Raw genomic sequence first — 20,240 nt, forward strand, 5'->3', positions numbered from 1 at the left:
AGGCCCAACACTGAAGGAGGGCACTTTGACTCGGTCTCCCAAGGGAGCAGAAAGTAAAAGCACAACATAGAATTATTCAATGCTTACATCAGCTGCAAAGTCCAGCATTTCACTGGACATCGGATGATCCAAAGCAGGCATGGCTCTCCCTAAATGTAGTCAGCCGGGGGTGGGGGTGGGGGGGGCTTCTGTCCCTAGAGCACAGATGGGGTCAGGCAGAAACAGACACCTTCCCTGGCTCTCAAGTGAGCCTTTCTTCAGGGAGACATCCCACCTCTTCTCAGAGGGGCCCACACACAGCACAAAGTGGAATATTAATTCCCTCTGGAGGTCAGGTCATCTGCCCAGAGTTACAGGCATCCCACAAATACACAAATAAAATCTCCACAAAAAATCATTACAAAACAGAAGCATGTTTTATTTCAATCCTGTTGGGATGAAAAAAAACACAAAATGAAGTATTCTTTACATACATGAAATCAAAACCACCTTGCAAGGAATAATACCCATCTTTTCCCTGCCTCCTATATGGGATCCAAGGCTGGTTGGGGAGGGAAAATGGGGCAAGAGTTAAGACACTATTGGCACAGTAACATGGCCAATGCACCAAAAGACAGGAGAGAAAACAACTTCCCAGGAAGCCCTGGGCTTCAGTGGCTTCCCCAGCAGGGGGGAGTGGAAAACCTTTGGCTCAGCAAGAGTAAAGTTGGCAGGGATCGGGGTTCCCCTCATGGGCCTCCTCTCCTTGTAGATGATGGGCCAAATGGAGCCAGGCGGCTCAGGCAGCACATGATGCCTCTGGCTTTCTCAAACCCTTTTCTTCCTCCGATTTGGATTCTGCACGGCACGCTTCCCTCTCTCCCTTCTAGAAGGTAGCCAAGTTAGCAAGTACACAGAATCCAACACTGGATCTGGTATAACGTCTAACCAACCTACAGTCTGCCAGTGGTGGCTATGTTGGGTCTGAAGAGGCAGAGACCAACCAATGAGGCTGGCTCCCTTTGTGAAAGTCGACCTTAAAGAGCCCTTATGTTGGCAAAGTTGCCTCGGAAACACTTTTGCGAGCCTGGCCCCTGTGATTCTTCCACCCCGCCCCCCACCAGCAAACTGCTGGATATTCGAAGCTATCTCAAATGGGAAGAACTAGTCCCTCCCTCTCTAGGTTTGGGGGATATTATCAACCTACATTGGATAGGAATATGGAGGGGCCCTTCACCTGTCTGGGCATTAGGCTGAGGCTTCAAACTTACCACCAAAGCGGAAGCCCAGCCACTTCGGCACAAGAGGCAGAGAGGGAAAGGGGTTTGGGATTTTTTTTTTTCACTGTATGAATAGGAAAATAATCTTTTAATGGCAACCCTGTAATTCCCAGGCAAAAAGGGAATGTGCCAAGGGGGACAAAGGATCAAGCACATGGGGCCCTGCCCTTGATATAGCTATAAAGCAGACTCAGCTAGCTAATACTGATTCAAGTAGAACAGTGAGGCAACGGGAGCTACAGAAATGTGCCCAGGCCCCTCCAACTCAACCTTCACCCTATTACAAAGCATTCCAAGGGGAAAGTCCAGGAAAAGCTTGAGAACGGGGGCCAGGACTGTTTGCACACCCTCCAGTCCAAGGACAGTCTCTTACAAGAGAACAGAAAATGAGAAGGACATGAGAAGACACAGCAGCTGAAGTGAGAAACAAGGCCTATCAATGGAGGGGACGGAGAGAGGTGGGTGGGCAGGCAGGCAGGCAGCAGCAGCAGTCAAGGTTAGGGTTAGGGAGCAATAATGGTGGTGGGCTTCTACTGTCTTTGGGCTTTTCCCTTGTTTCTCACCCCCTCCCACGCTTCCCCTACCTCCAAACGGCTCAAAGCAGCTTATAACTGGCTTGCCAAAGGGGATGCGATTAACGCCTGGACAATCTTTTAAACTTAGCTTGTGTAGCTAAAAGATTTGTAAACAGTACCAAGTGACAAGGTTTGCTGAACATCTCAGTCTGTGCCCACTATATACACAGCTCTCTCCTTGAGGGAAAAAAGAACAAAAAACACCACTGAGACAGAATGATGAGACATGTCTCAAGTCTTATAGGAAGGCAAAAATGGGAAATGCCACATGGCTTGGTCCCAGGCATCCACCATGCCCTATGCTGCAGCTGCTGTTACTGTATCCCCTCCCCGTCAGAGAACAGGAGAATGTAAGGGAGGGTAGTCTTGGGCATGCTGTATTACTGCATTTGCTGGTGTTGCAACCCACCCTAGGCTAGGAGGGGTGCTGGGAGGGGAACCCATTCCTCAGAGCAGCAGAATGAGAGGCCAGATCTTCAGGGTAGTCCAGGTTGGCACCCGTATGCCTCAGTGGGGTTTGTCCCTTTTCTCCAGTACGGTTTGGCGTTGAGGTCAGCGGTAAAACCTGAGAGGCTTTCCTCGATGGTTCTCCCTCACTTTCCCCAGGCTGGGGGGACAGTGGGAGGGAATGGGGAAGGTCACTGAGGGGGCAGGGGGATGCCTCGGGGGTCGGTGACCTGGCCTTCCTGCAGGTTTTTCACCAGCTGTGCGAGCCAGCGCTTTGTGGTGGTGTCATCTTTGAGCACCTGGGCAAAGGTGGTATCTTTCAGCTGGTCAGGCAAGCACTGCCTGAGTGCTTCACGAGCCCTACAGAGGAGAACAATTGAGAGAACCACAAACGAGCCCACACTTACAGGGCAGAGACGCAACCTCGCCTACAGACTATTTACAGTTAGCTTGGACTGGCAACAAAGCCATATGCCTCTGTACCACATCACCTGTTCTTGGGGCTAACCTGTCGCCTCATCTGCTCCCCCCCATCCTTGTAGCTTAAGAATTCAAAACAACCATGAAGTTCTATGGAGAAAAAATAAATCCAAGATTGAGTTTGTTCCAATTCTGCTCACTTATGAATTTAGGTATTTCAACAGAATGCTATTAAATTACAGAAGACATCATGTATTATTCTGTAGTTTATAGCTATAATTAATATAGTATATTATTCTATATAACATTAGCTTATAGAATAGATGTTAATCTATAGATTGATTCGATTGAATCACCTATGGCTTTTCTGTGTTTAGTTTGGCTATGTAAATGTGGAACTACGAGACTGTCAAAGAGACATGTTCAAACAACTCTGCCAACTGGCCTGAGACTCTGTGACCATCTAGGCAAGGCCTTCATCAAGAGTGATGGACTTAAAAGTATCAGAACTTACTCTTCAATATCTCTAATATGCACAGTATCTGCAAAGTGCTTTATTTGGATCCAAAAAAGATTCTGAAGCGCAGGGAAATGAAGTATTGCTTTTAGGATTCTTTTTTTTTTGGGGGGGGGGCAGGGCAATGGGGGTTAAGTGACTTGCCCAGGGTCACACAGCTGGCAAGTGTCAAGTGTCTGAGGCCAGATTTGAACTCAGGTACTCCTAAATCCAGGGCCGGTGCTTTATTGCTTCTAAGATTCTTGAGGGAGGTGTGGGACACAACTAAGAAGATGGTTCATGAAGTCACGGTGGTCCTAAATCAATGTCTTCCCCATCCTTCTGGGGCAATGAGAACTCCAAACCACATAGACTGAAGTACATTAAGTAAAGTGAAAGGCTAGATGCTCATCTGCCATTTCAGATCTGGACTGAAGGAAGCATTTAGGTAGAGAGATCTTGGGTTTTAAAATCAGTATTTCAGACTTAAGTGGATTGATGCTGAGTAGAACCAGGAGAACATTGCACACAGAACAGCAACATTGTGTGATGATCAACTGTGTAAGACTTAGCTGTGCTCAGCAGTGCAATGATCCAGGACAATTCCAAAGAACTCATGATGGAAAATGTTCTCCACATCCAAAAAAAGAACTGTGCATTCTGAATGCAGATTGAACCATACTGTTTCTACTTTTTTTTGAGGTTCATTCCTTGTGTTCTGATTCTTCATGACCAATGCAGAAATATGTTTAATGTGATTGTACATATATAACCTATATCAGATTGCTTTCCGTCTTGGGGAGGGAAGGGAGAAAAATTTGGTACTAAAAATCTTATGAAAACAAATGTTGAAAACTATCTTTACATGTAACTAGAAAATAATAAAATACTTTTCTTCCCTTAATTCCCTATATATCCCATAAATGCTTACCTGGGGTTATCTGAAAGGCGAAGGTAACATCTGACCACATGCTTCAGCAGACGGGCAGAAGGTTCCTTGGACAGCTGCAGGACCATCTTACCCTATTTCCCCCAAATTAAAAACAAAATATAGTAAATGCATCCTACCACTCAAAGTTTCCAAAATGCTACTTCCAAATGGAGGCCTCACACTGCTTAGCCCCAGTAAGAAAGGGATTAAGTTGTAGTCAACAGAATTTTGGTAAAAGGGATGACAGGTGAAGGACCTCACCAAGATCATGGCGACATGGGAGAAGCGTTCATATGTCTGACATATATAGGCCAATCCAGTGTCATCCAGGAGAATCTTCTGAAGGATGAATGTGGCGACCTGTTATAAAAGAGATTGAACAAATATAGCTTTGGGGGATGCCAAATGTCTTCAAATACCTCAAATGCCTCTAAGAGTCCTGTTGGTTATAGTAAAGTGATCAGATGGAGAACTTAGGGCTCTTTGTTTCAAGGGGGAGCAAAGAAAATACATAGCCAATAGAGAGAGCTGATGCTAAATACATAGCTCAAGTGAACTGAGGTTATTCAAGGATACTGGGCAGAGACCTGCAGAAGTAGCTTTACACAATTATTGTGGGCCCTACCAGGTTTATTTGCTAGAAAGAATTACTTTGGTTTGAAGGAATTTGGTTCCAGGCTTTCAGGATACAGTTAAGTCCCAGTGGTCATTTCTAGATGAGGATTTGGGAGAATGTGAATCTTTTACATTCTTAAAAGATCTTCAGGAAATCAAATTCTTGTGAAATTGAATCAAGTCCAAATTCTTCCAGTATCAGATTAAGTGCATCAACACTTATGCAATTCAATTCAACAAGTATTTATTATAAAGTGCCTATTACATAGGATACAAAGGAAAAACAAGAAATAACCTCTGACTCTAAATAAACATATTCCTATGGGGCAAGGGGTATGACATTTAAACAGATAATACAATATGATTTGAGGAGAGAGAGAATAATAACAACCAGGAGGAAGTGGGAAGTGGTGCCCGAATTGAATACTGAAGGAAATTAAGCAAACTCAGAAAGAGATGGGAGCAGACTGAATTCCAGTTATTTGGGATAACTCGTGCAAAGGCAAAGAGACGGGATATAGAACACCATGCACAGGATACAGCAAACGGCCCAAAGTGCATGAAAGGGAGGTTATGAAAGGCTTTAAATGCCAAGTGGAGAAGTTTGTATTTTATCCTAGAGGTAATAGGAAGGTACTGAAGAGAATTAAGTAGAGGGACTGATGTGGAGGTTGGACCGGGAAGGAGAAAGACTGGCAGGTAAGAATTCAATTAAGCTTGAACTAGGATGGAAGCTATAGGAAAGAAGGAAGTGGATGCAAGAGAAGTTATACAATTGACAAGAACTGGCAATTGAATGGGGCAGGAATGAGGGAGACAGAGTCAAGGATAACTAACTCCAAGGTAACTAGAAAGTAGGTAGTTCTCTCAACAGAAATAGGGAGGTTTAGAGGAAAGAGGCATTGAGGACTGAAGATGACGTGTCAACCTGGACTGTGATTTCATCAGTGAGGGGAACTATGGGAATGGAAACTCCTTTCTACCAATGCAAAGCAACAACTTATCTTCAACTGTAGTCATAGAAAGTTGGTTAGGGCACTGGGAGGTTAAGATGTAGGCAGTATATGTCAAAGACAGGACTAGAACTCAAAACCTTCTTCTATTGTGGTATCTCTCGGGAGAGATGCAAGTGCATATAAAGAGCTGAATATAAAATTTATTTTATATAGATAACTGAACACAGGGAAGCCATCAATTACACCAAGAAAGAGGGTCTATAGAGAAAAGAGAAGAAAGCCTATGAGAGAAGCCTTAAGTTGGAGGAGGAAAGATCCAGGAGAAAACGGTTGAGAACACGTCCTGACAAAGGTCAGACAATAGGTTGTAGGCAATCTCAGAAAGAGCAATTTCAGCCCTGTGGGTTGGTAAAGCCAGATTGCAGTGAGCTGAGGTTGGGAAGTGGAGCCAATAAGTATAGATACATTTTTTTCCCCTTTAGGATCTTGGTTGTAAAATAAAGGAGAGCTCTGGGGCAACAGCTTGAGATAGTAGAAAGGTCAAAATTGAGTTTTGGGATAGGATAGAATGAAACATGTTTATAGGCAGCAAGGAAGGAGATGAGGTAAGACTGAAGACAAATGATGAAGGATGACTGAAGGGCTAAGCTCCCAGAAGAAACAAATGGAGATGAACAGATGGGATCACAGGCCCGGTATTGGAGGTAGCAGTCAAGGATGCAGAAAGGTATAAGGGCAAGTTTGTTAATGATACAATGGAGGTTCCAGAAAGCTTGATGCAAGGGCAGAACAGAAGAGGCTAGAAACTCTTATCGCCACATGAGTAGTCAGCACTGAAATACTCGGTGAATTAAAGTGAACACTTATAAGGTCTTCAGTAGTAATAGAGAAAGCAGTGTGATATAATGAAAAGGGCACTACTACTATTCCTGGGTATAAAAAGAAAAACTAAGTTCTGGCATTTACTTGGCAAATTACAACATCTTGAGCTTTAATGACTTCATCTGCAAAATGGGGACAATACTAGCACTGTATCTCAGAGTTGTGAAGAAAATGCTTTATAATCTCTGACGTACCATGTAACTGAACTGGTATCTTCTTAACAGAAAATGTGCCAGTAGTCCATTCTCCCTTTACCCTAATGACTTTAAGCATCCTTTAAAGGTCTATTTTCTAGACATTAAGTTGTTTTGTCCTTCATTCCAGAAGAGGACCATGACATCAGGGTAATGTCATAACTTGCACTGAATTGGATTTAAGTGAGGGAGGGCTGTGCAAGGTCACCAACCTCACTCTCTCCTTCAGAGCCATCTGGGTCCAGTGGCAAGATAGATATCAGGACAACTGGAGATGGCAGCTAGGTGGCACAGTGGATAAAGCACTGTCCTTGGAGTTAGGGGACCTGAGTTCAAATCTCACCTCAGGTATTTACTAGCTGTATGACCTCGAGCAAGTCATTTAACTCCAAATGCCTTAAAAAAAAAAATCCAGGGTCATCTCCAGTCATCCAGATTTAGTGGAATATACATACATACATACATACACACATACACACATACATACATATAAATATTGCCACTAGACCCAGATGGTTCTGGAGGAGAGAGTGAAGTTGGTGACCTTGCACAGCCCTCCTTCACTAAAATCCAATTCAGTGCAAGTAATGACATCACTCCAATGTCATGGTCCTCTTGGAGAACAAAGGACAAACAACAACAATTTTCTAGCCTGAATTATTCTCACCATTCCCCTTTTAACCTGTTCCAATTCACAGAGATTTAGAATTGGAAGAAACCTTAGAGAGAATCTAGTTCAGCCATCCCATTTTATTTTATTTTTTTGGTGAGGCAAATGGGGTTAAGTGACTTGCCCAGGGTCACACAGCTAGCCTTCCCATTTAAAAAAAAAATAAGGAAATGGTGGTTCAAAAAGGAAGTCATTTGCCCAAAGTCACAAAGGTAGTAAAGTACAGGAGATTGAAAAGGCCATACTTTGATGAATCGCAATGTAAATAAAAAATGCTTGAAAAACTACCAGCTATTGTAAGACAGAATTATATACCCTTCCTCAAACCCAAGCAGGCCATATACCTGAAAAAGTTCCACAATGAAGTGTTCCTGCCTTTTCACTCTAATTTACTTCAGGAGGTAGAATACTCTTTAATAATACTTAGACAAAGATCTGAACTTCTTAACTCCAGCTATTCAGACTCAGGGAAAAGGAGCTTATAATAATTCCTCACTCAAGTTCAGTAAGGAAGGAAACTTTAATAATAACGGTAATAATTAGGCAAGGATCAAGGGGTGTTATTCTTTGGAGTCATCCATCATGAATCAAATCATGTATTTTACTTAAAAGATATACCAAAGAAGAAAAAAAGGTTTTCTATCTAAGTTGCAAAAAGCTAAGTTTAGACATGTTACATAAGAGGCCCCAAAACTCCGAACCACTCTGAATAAAAAGACAGAGACATAACAATAAGGGTCCTAATGCCCAAGAACCAAAATAAATAATGAGAATCTAATTAAACTAAAAGCACATACCGTTTTGGAAAGTTCACTTCCAGATTCCATAATGCGCAAACATAAAGGGATAATTTCTGTCGTCAATAAGAAGTTGATTACTTCTTGTTCATCTGTTTTGACCAGGGCCCCTAAAGAAAAGAATTATGGACAAATGCACTTTATTTTCAGAGAGTGTTTCCACTTAAAAACCACGCTGAATTACTTGCCCAGTTGGTTGGGGGAGTACAGAAGCCATAAAACAGAATCATGGTCAAAGTCTCAGTGCTGTGGTTTGTATCTAAGTGGAGATTAGATCCCTAAACTCTTAATGATTATTAAATGGGGGGGGGGGGAAGGGGGGAGAAAGGAAAAAAAGAGTAGGCTGTCAGTCGCCTAACAAATCACAGGTGAGGCCTCTGGGAACACTTCACATTGCAAGTGTCTCCATGGCACTGGCCCATCATTTGGTTGTCAACTAAATCAGACTTTTAAAAAAGACAGCAGTAACCTAACTTTCCCTGGAATTTTTTATGAATTGCAGTTGAGAGAAAAATGCTGCTTCCTAGCCCCCTAAGATGTATCTAGATGAAAGAGGCACCATTCTGAAACTAGCCTTTTAGTGTGTAATATCTTTAGATACAACAGCCAACTATTGATTTAGCTGGTCATTACCAAGGAACTCACCTTTTCAAGGCAATGTGATATAGCAGAAAAAGCACTACCTGAAGTTTCTCATTAATAACTGTGACCACGGGCTTTAGACAATCCCTAAGGTTCTTTGGGCTTCTGGCCTGAGAAGTACAACTGTAGAGGTCAGTGATATTGTCCTAATATTTTATATATAGAATCTGAACTCAGGAGGGCAAACACCTTGCCTCAGGCAATACACCAGAAAATATGCTGTACCATGCCTACGGCCATACGTTTTCCCCTTCTAAAACAGTAGTTCATAGGGAAGTATGATTTATTGGAACCAAAAACAGAGGTTGGCAAAGGCCACCACTACCAATTACTACATTTCCATATTAAATCCCACTGTAGATTACAGTCAGAATTGAATTCCATACTCAACCTCTACAACAACCCCTAAGCCACGAGGGACCCTTATACTTTATTTCTTTGAGTGATCTGACAAGCTCAGTTCCTTTGAAAACATTAATGACAGGGGATGGAATCTGTTTAATAGTGCTGCTTTGAATACTCTTCTCTTTCTAACCTTTCATAAAAGCAACATTACACTGCAAGAGGTTGAAAAAACAGCAAAGTACAAATGATTAGTGAGCAGCATTTTTGTGTGTGTGTAGGAGACATGTTGATGTTTAAAGGGCTAAATTAAGTAGTTGTTATACCTTGGAAGCAGAAGTGATTGATTTGGAAAGTGTTTCTAGAGGTTTTTTTTGGGATGGAAAGTGTTTCTAACTCATAACATCTGGGTATGGAATTCTCATATGAACCAATATTTACTAATGGTGTATGAATCAATGAATAGTCATATCTTAGAAGGGTATGAAGGGCAACTATGTCTTTGAAACATGAGTCCTAGAAAGTAAGCTATCCATGACTCTAAAGTTATAAGATCTTTCATCACTCATTTTAATATTGGTTTACACCTCTCTCTCTTTTAACATTTTTTTTGGGGGGGGCTGAGCAATTGAAGTTAAGTGACTTGCCCAGGGTCACACAGCTTTACACCTCTCTTTTAACAAATTCTCCCTGGTCAGCAGTTAAGCTGTCTTCAGTCTTATTAATACTGAAATCTGAATGAAAAATACCCAACAAAAGAAGGTTTCTATAGTCAATTTTCTTATTTAACATTATCTAAGAACATTACAGATGTCAAAAATTAAACACCAAGAAAGGAAGAAGAAATCATACTGGAGAGAGCTGGAGATATTGCAGAAGTCCTTTTACTACAGAGAGTCTGGGACAGAAATGGCTTATCTTATTTTTTGGTGGAGACAAAAGCATTCAAATGAATACTCTAGCCATTTCCCCCATATAAAACAGTAAGTAGAGGTCTAAATACATTAACTTGGATAATATGAGTATTTGGCTAGATGAATAGAAACCAGCCCCAGAATTAGAGAAAGGGTAAGGGTAAGGTGTGTGTGTGTGTGTACAAAAACACTAGTCCCCAGAGACTGCCTCACTCACTAAACTGAATCCTATAGCTACAACCCTTCTCCCTAGTGCCCAACGTTGGCAGTTTTCCGTTTCACATATATGTTAACTCAGTCTTTCCACCTAGAAAGGTATAGCCCCATGGCTACATCACAGATCATTAATCACTTTTGATCTTTCCTAAGAATATATAATAGCAAGTTTGTTTCTCAGAATGGTGTGTGATAAATGGCCCACATGATTTTCTTTTGATTATTGCCAGAAATAGACATAATTTATAAGACTGAAATGAATAACAAGTGAATAAGCAACAAGAGGTAGAACTCATAACTATTGAGAATGATTATTATCTTAGGCTTGCAAAAGGAGCCCAGTAACTTACCAATAACTCCAAGGCTGGTGAGACGAAGATATTCAAAGGGACGAGTCTTGCTGACCGTGTGCAAAAAGGGATACAAGAAGAGGGGGATATGGGCTGCAAGAAATGCTGACCTTGGAAAGAAAACAATTATATTCAGGGTTCATGTTGTTGATTTCTCCTATTTAAAGACTACCAGGTAAGTGCTTCTGCTAAGCTTTAGCCTCTAACCATTGCAAGAATAGTTTTTTAGGCCACAAATCTCAGTTTCATCTTTCATTAGGTTGACCCAATGGACAAGTGAATGTGTCCTTCATGCTGTCAACAGCACATGTAACCAGACTTAAATGATCAATTTTAAACAAAATTTCAAGACTGTTAGTTTAAATTTTTCCTAGGTCATAAAAGACTAGTCAGAAGATTCTCGATACCCCCGCCCTCCCATTATGACAAATACCTTTAAGTGTAGTCAGGTAAAGTCTTGTCAAACCAGAGCAAAGGAATAAACCTGTTCTTTCTGGGTTTATTTGCTACACAGGTCTGTGCAAATTCCTTTTAAGAAACGTTCTTAATATTCTTGAATATCCTTGCCTTTTGTGCTCTCTTTTGGTTCTCCTTGTTGGAGACAATCAGTTGTTGATGCCCTTTGCCAGATCATTTTCTTCCTCATTCATTCATTCATTCATTTATTTTTGTGGGGGCAATGAGGGTTAAGTGACTTGCTCAGGGACACATAGCTAGTAAGTGTTAAGTGTCTGAGGCCAGATTTGAATCTAGGGCCAGTGCTTTATCTACTGCACCACCTAGCTGTCCCCTTAATGTTATATTTCTAATAGCCTACAAGCCTACAGGAAGACTCCTACCTAGATGTTCCACGCCACATCAAGCTCAACATATCTAAAACTGAAGTCATCTTCCTTCCATAGCTGGCATGGTTCTCTTCCTAGCTTCCCTATTTGTGCTGACATCACCCTCCCAATCATGAAACTTGAATACTCTCTGACTCTTTCCCTCTTTTTTACCTTCATCCATATATGTGTGTGTTTGTGTACACACATACATACAAAAATACTATTTAATTTAAAATATTTCACTAATTTTTTTACATTAACTTTTTTTCTGAACAATAGTATTCCTTTTCTCTCTCCCCCATTCAGTGAGTCATCCATTGTAACAATATATGAATATATACATGTACAAATACACACACACACACACACACACACACACGCACGCACGCATCTGATTTTTTAACTCTGCCACCACTGTAGGTTAGGTTCTTATCACCTCTTGCTCATACTATTTTAATGGTCTCTCAACTAATCTCTCCTTTCCAATATTTTTCAGAGAGCTGCCACAACAATCTTCCAAATGCACAGCTCTAACTAATTCAATCACCTTCTCAAAAAAACAACTAACAAACCCCATCAGTGACTCCCTATTGCCTACAGGATAAAGTACATAATCTTTAATCTGCCAATAAGACTCTCCATCAATCTGGCTTCAATGTACAGTTCTCTACATTTCACACTCCTCTTTCCTCTCTCTAATCAGCAAAACAGTATTCCTAATAGTTCACTGCCCCCTCCCAGAATCTGTGTGGCTCACCACCTGTACCTGAAATGTTTTCCTCATCATTGCCTACTCCTTTAGAGTCTATACTATGGTACCACTTTCTCCACGAAGCCCTATTCTCTATTTTGTCTTTATGTTCTTCATTTTATCATAGTGATTTGTGTACATCCTATTTCTCTAATTTAAGGTCCTTGAAGGTGCCACATCATTAAAAAAAAAAACAAACTTTGTATCTCTAATATTAGCATAGCTCCTTGTAGGTAGAAGGTACTTAATTAAAGGTTTCCTGAATTTTTTTTATGGGGGGGGGGGCCAATTGGGGTTAAGTGACTTGCCCAGGGTCACACAGCTAGTGCCAAGTGTCTGAGGTTGGATTTGAATACAGGTCCTCCTGAATCCAAGGCCAGTGCTTTATTCACTATGCCACCTAGCAGCCCCCTGCTGAATTTATTTTAATTTAGAACTGAGTAATGTGACCAATGCTTAGCTATAAACTGGGTGGCTAAAATGGAATTTTCCATGAATGGGAATACTGAAGCCACTTCATAAGATTATCAGCAAACACAAGAGTTTTGAAAGAATTTAATTATTTTTTCTATAGCACACAAAGGTTATCATCAGTATAATTACCTAATTTTGTAGATGTGGAAATTGCAAAGGAAGAAAGGAAGGAATACTGACGAAAGTTAATGCTGAATGCCCACAGCACTCTTAGGATTGCTATAGCAGACAGAATGTGTCTAAACCAGTCTCTGATCAACAAAGGCAATTAGGAGCGTCCCCCTTTTCTCCCCTTCCCAAAAGTGGACACAGTTCACATCTGGAAACAAACTAAGCTTTAAATTTAAATTCAACTTTAAATTTAAAATGTTTTATGGATTTTAAAATTATATCCATTTCTGAATAAATCCCTTTTCTCCTTCCTCTTCTTAGTCATTACTCATAACAACAAAAAAAGCCTCCACCATAAAAATAAAAGCAATTTGGCAACTTAAACCAATAAATGAAGAGAATCTGACAGTATATGTCATGGACCTTAACCTCTGCAAAGAGAGGGAGATTTTCTTTCTCATCATCAGGCAGCTAAGTGGCACAATGGATACAGCACTGGGCCTAGAGTCAGGAAGACCCGAGTTCAAATCTGCCTTCAGACACTTACTGGGGATGTGAACCAGGCAAGTCACTTAACCTTTGTCTGCCTCAGTTCCTTCAATTGTAAAATGAGGAAAATAGCATCTACCTCCCAGGGTTGCTATGAGGATAAAATGAAATAATATTTATTAAGCATTACATAAAAGCTAGCTAGCTATTAATATTACTATTATTTCTTCTGGGGCAATGTCAACTAAAAAACCCACCCATTCAAATCAACCCTCACCCCCAAATTAAGAATAATTAGAACCCCATTCCATCCAAAGTACTTACCTCGTTTCTGGGTGTGATGCCACACATTGCAGTAGTGCCAAAGCATTGCAAACTCTGTTAGATTGATGGGCAGTCAAGGTAGGTGGATTGATAGATGGGTAAATATTTACAATTTCCTAAAAATGAAACAGAACTAGGTCAATAGGAAATGCTTGGTTCTGAACCTCTGAAGAAAAGTCCTGGTTACTCCTGTGCCATGATGTCAGCCCGAAGAGGTCATGGTACACTGAGCTGCTTAGGTTTGCAGAACAAGGCACAGAATTCTGTTCAAGCCTTGCCCTGACCTCCCCACTCCTCTCTACTTTACTTTCATCCCATAGTTTCCAGCTACAAGTCTGTCCCTTTCCCCTACAGAAGGCAGCACGGTGAAGCTGAAAGAGTGAAGGGTGTCAGAAGACATGAGTTCCAGTCTCCCTTACAAATGATATCTGATATATGCTACTTGGATAGTCTCAGGCAAGTCACTGAACCAGCCTGATCTGCCAAAGGCAGGGACTGAATCAGATGGCCCCTAGAATCCCTAGATCTTTAAGTCTCAAACGAAATCATCATGCCCTTTGTCTCTTTATTTAGGGGAATACACAAACAACTCCAGAAATCCCCAAATATTTAGATAATAGTACAAATTAATCAGTGATAACTTTAAAATGCTGAGTTTGACATTAATGAACAGACCACCCTTTTAATGCAAAGTTCCTAAATGTTTTCGTCAGTAATTTATATACAGGAAGTGGTTGTATGATTGACACACTACTTCTTGATATTATTTTAAATTTAGGCAAAAAGAAATCTCTTCTGAACAACAAACAAAAAGGGATGAGATGGAAAACGGACATACAAGTGTAGATCTGAAAATACCCTGTCCTGTGCTGATGACTCAATTACTTCAATATTAGTTATTAGTGATTCCAGAAAAGGAGAAAATTAACAAAGAATGCTTTGAGGATTATTTGATGTAGGAAAATAATCCACCTGACCAACTCAAAAGTCTGAAGATAAATATCCAGGTATTTCATGCAACATTTTAAGGTGAGGAGAGCTAGCTTAGAGAAATAAACAGAAAACTCAAAGGTCTCCCTCACCACTCCTGTTCCATATGACTTTAGAAGCTTTTCTTATATATTTTTCAACAAGGATCCCTTTGGCATCAGATAACTATTTTTAAACACACAAGTTTGCTTTCCTTTCATTCTGCAGCTTTTTTTGCTTTAATAACTTCTTCAGGTCTCAACTCTTGCTTCTACTAGCAAATAACTGCACTCTTGTTCTTAGCTATAAGAATGCACCTTCTGAGCTCTCTCTTACTGCTAATCCTATTCCAGTTGCCATGAAAGATCACCTGGTGAGTCATGGCACACACCCTCCCTATTCAGAGCCATTAGGAAATGCTGAGTGAGGTGTGAACAAGACTAAATTGCTGCTGTCCAATATATACCCACCTGTAAGAGAGCTGCAATAGTACCAAAAGAGTGCCACAACATGGGGGCAAGGTCAGGAACAGATTCGCGCTTTTTACTGAGCTCCAGGAGAGCATTTTCCCTCGTCTCCGGACTGGACAGCTCATTGATCCACTGATAGATCTTCTCTCTATCCACCTGGGCCAATGCTGTAGGCACAGGCTTAAAGGGCAAGAGTAAACAGAAATGAAGTTCCATTAAAACCTAGTAGTATGTAGGAAACAGACTTAGAAGAGTGATTCAATAGTTAGGTTGAAGGGAAGTGTCAACTGGCTGCTCTGAATCATAATTGTTAGAGAAGCAGTGTGACCTTGGGAAAGTCAATTCTCAGATTCCTCATCTGTGAAATGGGGGAATAAGAGGTTGGTTAAAAAATTATTTTTAAGGTACTATCTAGCTATAACATTCTAAGCTACTTCTGATACCCACGTCCATCAGAGGTAGGCTACTGACAACATTTTATGGATGTGGAAACACAGAGCTGAAGAGAGAAACTGATTTATACTGAAGCAAAATTAAGTCAGTAATAGATTTCAAAAAGATATACTTTTAGACTCCCATCTACTCCCTTCCCCAACATGAACAACTTTTATAAATAGATACCTTGGATACAAAGGTGAAGTTCAATATCATTTCATAGGCCTTTGCCAAAGGAACCACAAAGTGCTCTGCTAAATGGACTGAAACATCACAGAGCTCCGATTTTTGCTTCTTTAAGTGCTCTGGTATGAGCTACTAAATGTCATCTTAGAACTGACCAGTGATGGTCCTTCAGGAATCATGGACTCCTACAGCAAACAACCCTGGGAAAGTAGGCCTGTTCTTTTTCCAACAGTAATAAGTGCCCTTTCTACACCACCATAGATAGGCCCTGAACTCAAGAGCAAAAGACAATTAAAAAAGTTATTTTTAGAGAACTGCTCCCCATTATGGGGATAGGGTGGAAACGGATTTAGAATGTTCCATCAGCTTAAAAATAAGCTCATAAGGGCAACAAGAGTTAGGATTTCAAGTAAAAACTTTCAGTTCAATCTTCAGCTTTGTGTTAAAAATAGAAAAAATGAAATCATTAATCTGGGTCCTTACCATCCTAATACAGAATCTCAAAGCACAACCCAAGAAAACATCTCATGCTATGAAGGAACAGAAATTTAAAACCTGCTTTACTATGCTTTTGCAGCCCTATTTTTTCTAAGTTGTAAAGAAATACACGAATGTAGTTTGTTATTATACCTTTCACAAACAGTTTTAGGTGATTCATTTTTCTGCATATGAAGAAATACAGGTTCATTAAGTGGTCAATTTTTTCAAACTTAAGGAAGTTTGGGTGCCTCAAATCACCTTTAGTATTGTGGGGGTGGGGAGAAAAAATGGATTTTGTGGTGTTGAGTGGAAGGGAATTTTTTCTTTTTATTTAAAAGATTACCGTAAGGATTTAAAAAACAAATATTGCACCACTTTCTCTTTCTATAACAGCCTAGCCTTTGTAAGACTGGTGAATAATGGTTGGCTACTTGGTCTAATTAGACCATTTTGCCCTATAACAGAAAAGTAAATTAATGAAGGATTTCCAATTACATCACTCAAATGGGATCCAATTGATGAATGGTTAAAGAATATGACAGAAACAATGTACCTTGTATGCTACCCTATAGTTTTTAGAGATTCACTGGTTCCAAAACTTGGAATAAGTCCAAGAGTCAGTGTATATCTATAAAAGGTACACAAAGAATCCTCAGTGGAAGACTTAAAGAGAACAATAAGTAACACACTGGCATTTTGTGGACCAAGTAAGTGTAAATCTAGGTCTCTAAGTGTAAGTCTCCCATACATGGATTAGTGGTCACGAAGCCTCAGGTAGGTCCCCTCGCTCCCTGTATTAAGAGGCAGGGCAGCTAGGTGGCACAGTGGGTAGAGCACTGGCCCTGAAGTTGGGAGAACCTCAGTTCAAATTTCACCTCAGACACTTACAACCTGTGTGACCCTGAGCAGGTCACTTAATCCCAATTGCCTTAAACATCTGGGGCCATCTCCAGCCATCCTGATACACATCTTGCCACTGGACCCAGATGGCTCTGGAGGACAGAATGAAGTTGGTGATCTTGCACAGCCCTGCCTCACTTAAATCCAATTCACTGCAAGCCATGACATTACCCCAATGTCACGGTCCTCTTCTAGAACGAAGGTTAAGGAGCAACAGATTCATTTTATAAACGAAAGAAACCTCATTTACCCAGAAATAGATCATAAGCTAAAGCATCTCAACAACATTCTCAAAATAAAATGTAAGAAGGAATGTTGCTTGATTCTATAATCACAAAGTAATCAACCATCAGCATAAAACTGCATACATAAAGCTGAATATATAAAGTTGGTGGTTTTGTTTTCCAATAAATACAAATTTATGGTTAAAGAAAGCATGGGAGGCAGCTAGATGGCACAGTGGATAGAGCACCGGCCCTGGAGTCAGGAGTACCTGAGTTCAAATCTGGCCTCAGACACTTAACACTTACTAGTTGTGTGACCCTGGGCAAGTCACTTAACCCCAATTGCCTCACTTAAAAAAAAAAAAAGAAAGCATGGAACAAGGTAAGAAGTACTCTTTCTCAGGCTATAAAAGATAGACTTGGGTAGCAACCAAACAATGATACCTTGGACATAGACAACACAATTCTTTTAGGAAACACCAAGTGTGGAAAAAGTGAGTTAGGCCATTTGTCACTGTACTACCTCTGTAAGGTAGTAATAAGCATGCTATCTAGAGGAACAATTAGAAAGGTTAAGCAACTTGCCAAAGATCTTAAAGGAAATCAGCAAAAGAGCTAAAGTTTGAATGCAGTATTTTTCTATAGAAGTACTGTTTCCCAAAAAAGGGGGGGGGGGGGAAGAAAGGTTTCCCTTGGAAAAATAACACTAATTATAGCTATACATGAGCTTTATACAAGCCATTTCTCAGAGAAAAAGTACAGCCTACATATAAACAAACTAACATCTTCTGTTATTGTAATTTTCCTGGGACAGATGTTCAGTTCATATAGTACACGGATTGGGAATTTACCACAACTGTCCACCTAATGATGAATTGTTTTTTCCCCCCTACAGCAAATTATCCAGACTGCTAACTAAAGTTTGGAGGGGTGGTTATTTGCACAGTACCATATCCTTGCAACTGAAATCCTACATGTGGAAGAATGGAAGTTCTGCAATTAACTTGTATGATCTGAGCCACACCACTTAATCTTTCTGAGTCTTGTCTGTAATATGGTATTAATTCAGCAGCTATGCCCAAGGAAGTGCAGTGAAGGCAGCAGGGCTTAGTCAGGAAGACATCTTCCTGAGTTCAAATTAAACCTCACTTATTAGTTGTTTGACCCTGGACAAGTCCCTTAACCCTGTTAGCTTCAATTTCTTCATCTGTAAAATGAGCTGGAGAAGGAAATGGCAAACCATTCCAGTATCTTTGCCAAGAAACCCTAAATGAGGTCGAGGAAGAGTCGACAGGACTGAAATAACTCAGCAACAACAAAATGTGCAAGGACCAGTGTTAGGCATTACAAAGGGGGAAAAAAAGGCAAACCGTTCCTGTCATCAGGGCCTTTTAGGCTCCCCAAGAAAGAATTCAAAATGAATACAAAGTAACATGAGGGAAAGGTTCAAAAAAGGATTCCTGAGTGGAGAGGGAAAATAACGAGGCTGAGCTTTGATGGGAACTAGGGGTTTCAAGATGAACAGGTGAGGAGAAAGAATGTTCTTGGAAAGGGCCTTAAAACCCTGAGTCTGCCCCCCAGAAGACAGTGGGGTAAAGTGGAAAGGGGGCGGGGTCAGATGACTCAAATCCCTAAACCCTCTTATCAATGATACCGATTCAGCATATGGAAAACGGATTAAAGGAAAGACTGCAAGTAGAGTGACCGTTTAAAAGGCTTATTTATTTATTCCAAGTCTCCCGAGAAGCAGCAGATATGAACTCAGGTGGGGGCCTTTGAGAGAGGGGGTGGGGGTGGAGGGGATGACTCTGGGGTTGTACACCCAGCTGAGCGCGAGAACTGTGCGATCTAGGACTCGGCCCCGAAGTACTCCAGGGGTGGAAAAGTGGCTGAGGACCCAGTAAAAGAGAATACGGGGGGGGGGGGGGGCGCAGCAGGCCGAGACCAGAGACCGGGAACACAAGGGAGAAGGGTCTTCAACGTACCAAGCCTTAATAAACAATACCTATGCTCCCAGTATTCCACAGCCCGCTCCGGGGAGGACGGCCCAGGATGCGAGGAAGTTGGGGAAAACAAAAGGAATAGAGGTGGCCGGGCTCCCCACCCGCATTTAGACAGCACTAGCCCGGCGCCGGGCTGGGCTCCTCCTGCCCTCGAGGAGCGCACACTCTAATGGGAGAGCAGGCGGGAGGTGATCTTCGGGGGAGTCCGACCAAGGCTGCCCCCAGTGAAATGGAAGACCTGGAGGCTGAGACGAATTGGGCGGGGGGCCGGAGGAGAGAAACAAGTTTTCCAAAGGGCTGTGAGATAGTGCAGGGGTCAGAGGGAGACCCCGCGGCGCGGCAGCCCGGGCTGCCCCGGCACGAGGAGCCGAGAGACGCCAGGGTCGGCCGGAGGCCGAGGCCGGGCCCAGGGACTCGGGGGAAAGAACAGAGGCCGCCCCTGACGTTACTTACCGCGGCGGTCGCCAGGCTGTGCATCTTGGGAGCAGCTGCTACTCGCTTGCCGCCGCCGAGCGCCCTCGTTCCGCGTTACTGCTTCAGCACCGCGGAGAAGCGGCGGCCACCGCCATCCGCCCGCCGCTGACTCCGCCCCCTTCACCGCCCTCTGACCCTTGACCCCGCCCCACGCTCCGGTGGCCCCTGCCCCCGCCCGGCTCTCCTGCCGGGTGACGGGGAGCAGTCGGGAGTTAGGTCCAATTTCCCCCACTTAAATGGGCTGTAGGAATGTTTCCCGCAGCCCTTCTGAGTCTCAGAGCACAAGGCTGGTATCCCAGGGACGCGGATGGGCCCTGGCCCACCTAGGGAGACGGAAGAAGGGCGGGAAAAAAACAGTAGTGAGATAACTTGCCCTCACCCCCGTGCCCAATGGGCGACGAGAGCGCATGCGTGCGG

General features: G+C 42.0%; 1 protein-coding gene across 1 annotated transcript; it reads right to left on the reverse strand.

Moving 5' to 3' along the window:
• Nucleotides 1-426: 426 nt before the first annotated feature.
• Nucleotides 427-20,216, reverse strand: CNOT9 (CCR4-NOT transcription complex subunit 9). The gene is made up of 8 exons (XM_043997624.1): nt 19,803-20,216; nt 15,122-15,301; nt 13,683-13,798; nt 10,707-10,816; nt 8,243-8,352; nt 4,390-4,488; nt 4,129-4,220; nt 427-2,641 (listed from the first exon to the last, which is right to left on the reverse strand). The coding sequence occupies exons 1-8, from the start codon at nt 19,824-19,826 to the stop codon at nt 2,473-2,475; spliced, it is 900 nt and encodes a 299-aa protein (XP_043853559.1). The 5' UTR covers nt 19,827-20,216; the 3' UTR covers nt 427-2,472.
• Nucleotides 20,217-20,240: the final 24 nt, after the last annotated feature.

Source organism: Dromiciops gliroides, chromosome 3 (assembly GCF_019393635.1).
Source record: "Dromiciops gliroides isolate mDroGli1 chromosome 3, mDroGli1.pri, whole genome shotgun sequence".
In the NCBI taxonomy this organism is placed as follows: Eukaryota; Metazoa; Chordata; class Mammalia; order Microbiotheria; family Microbiotheriidae; genus Dromiciops; species Dromiciops gliroides.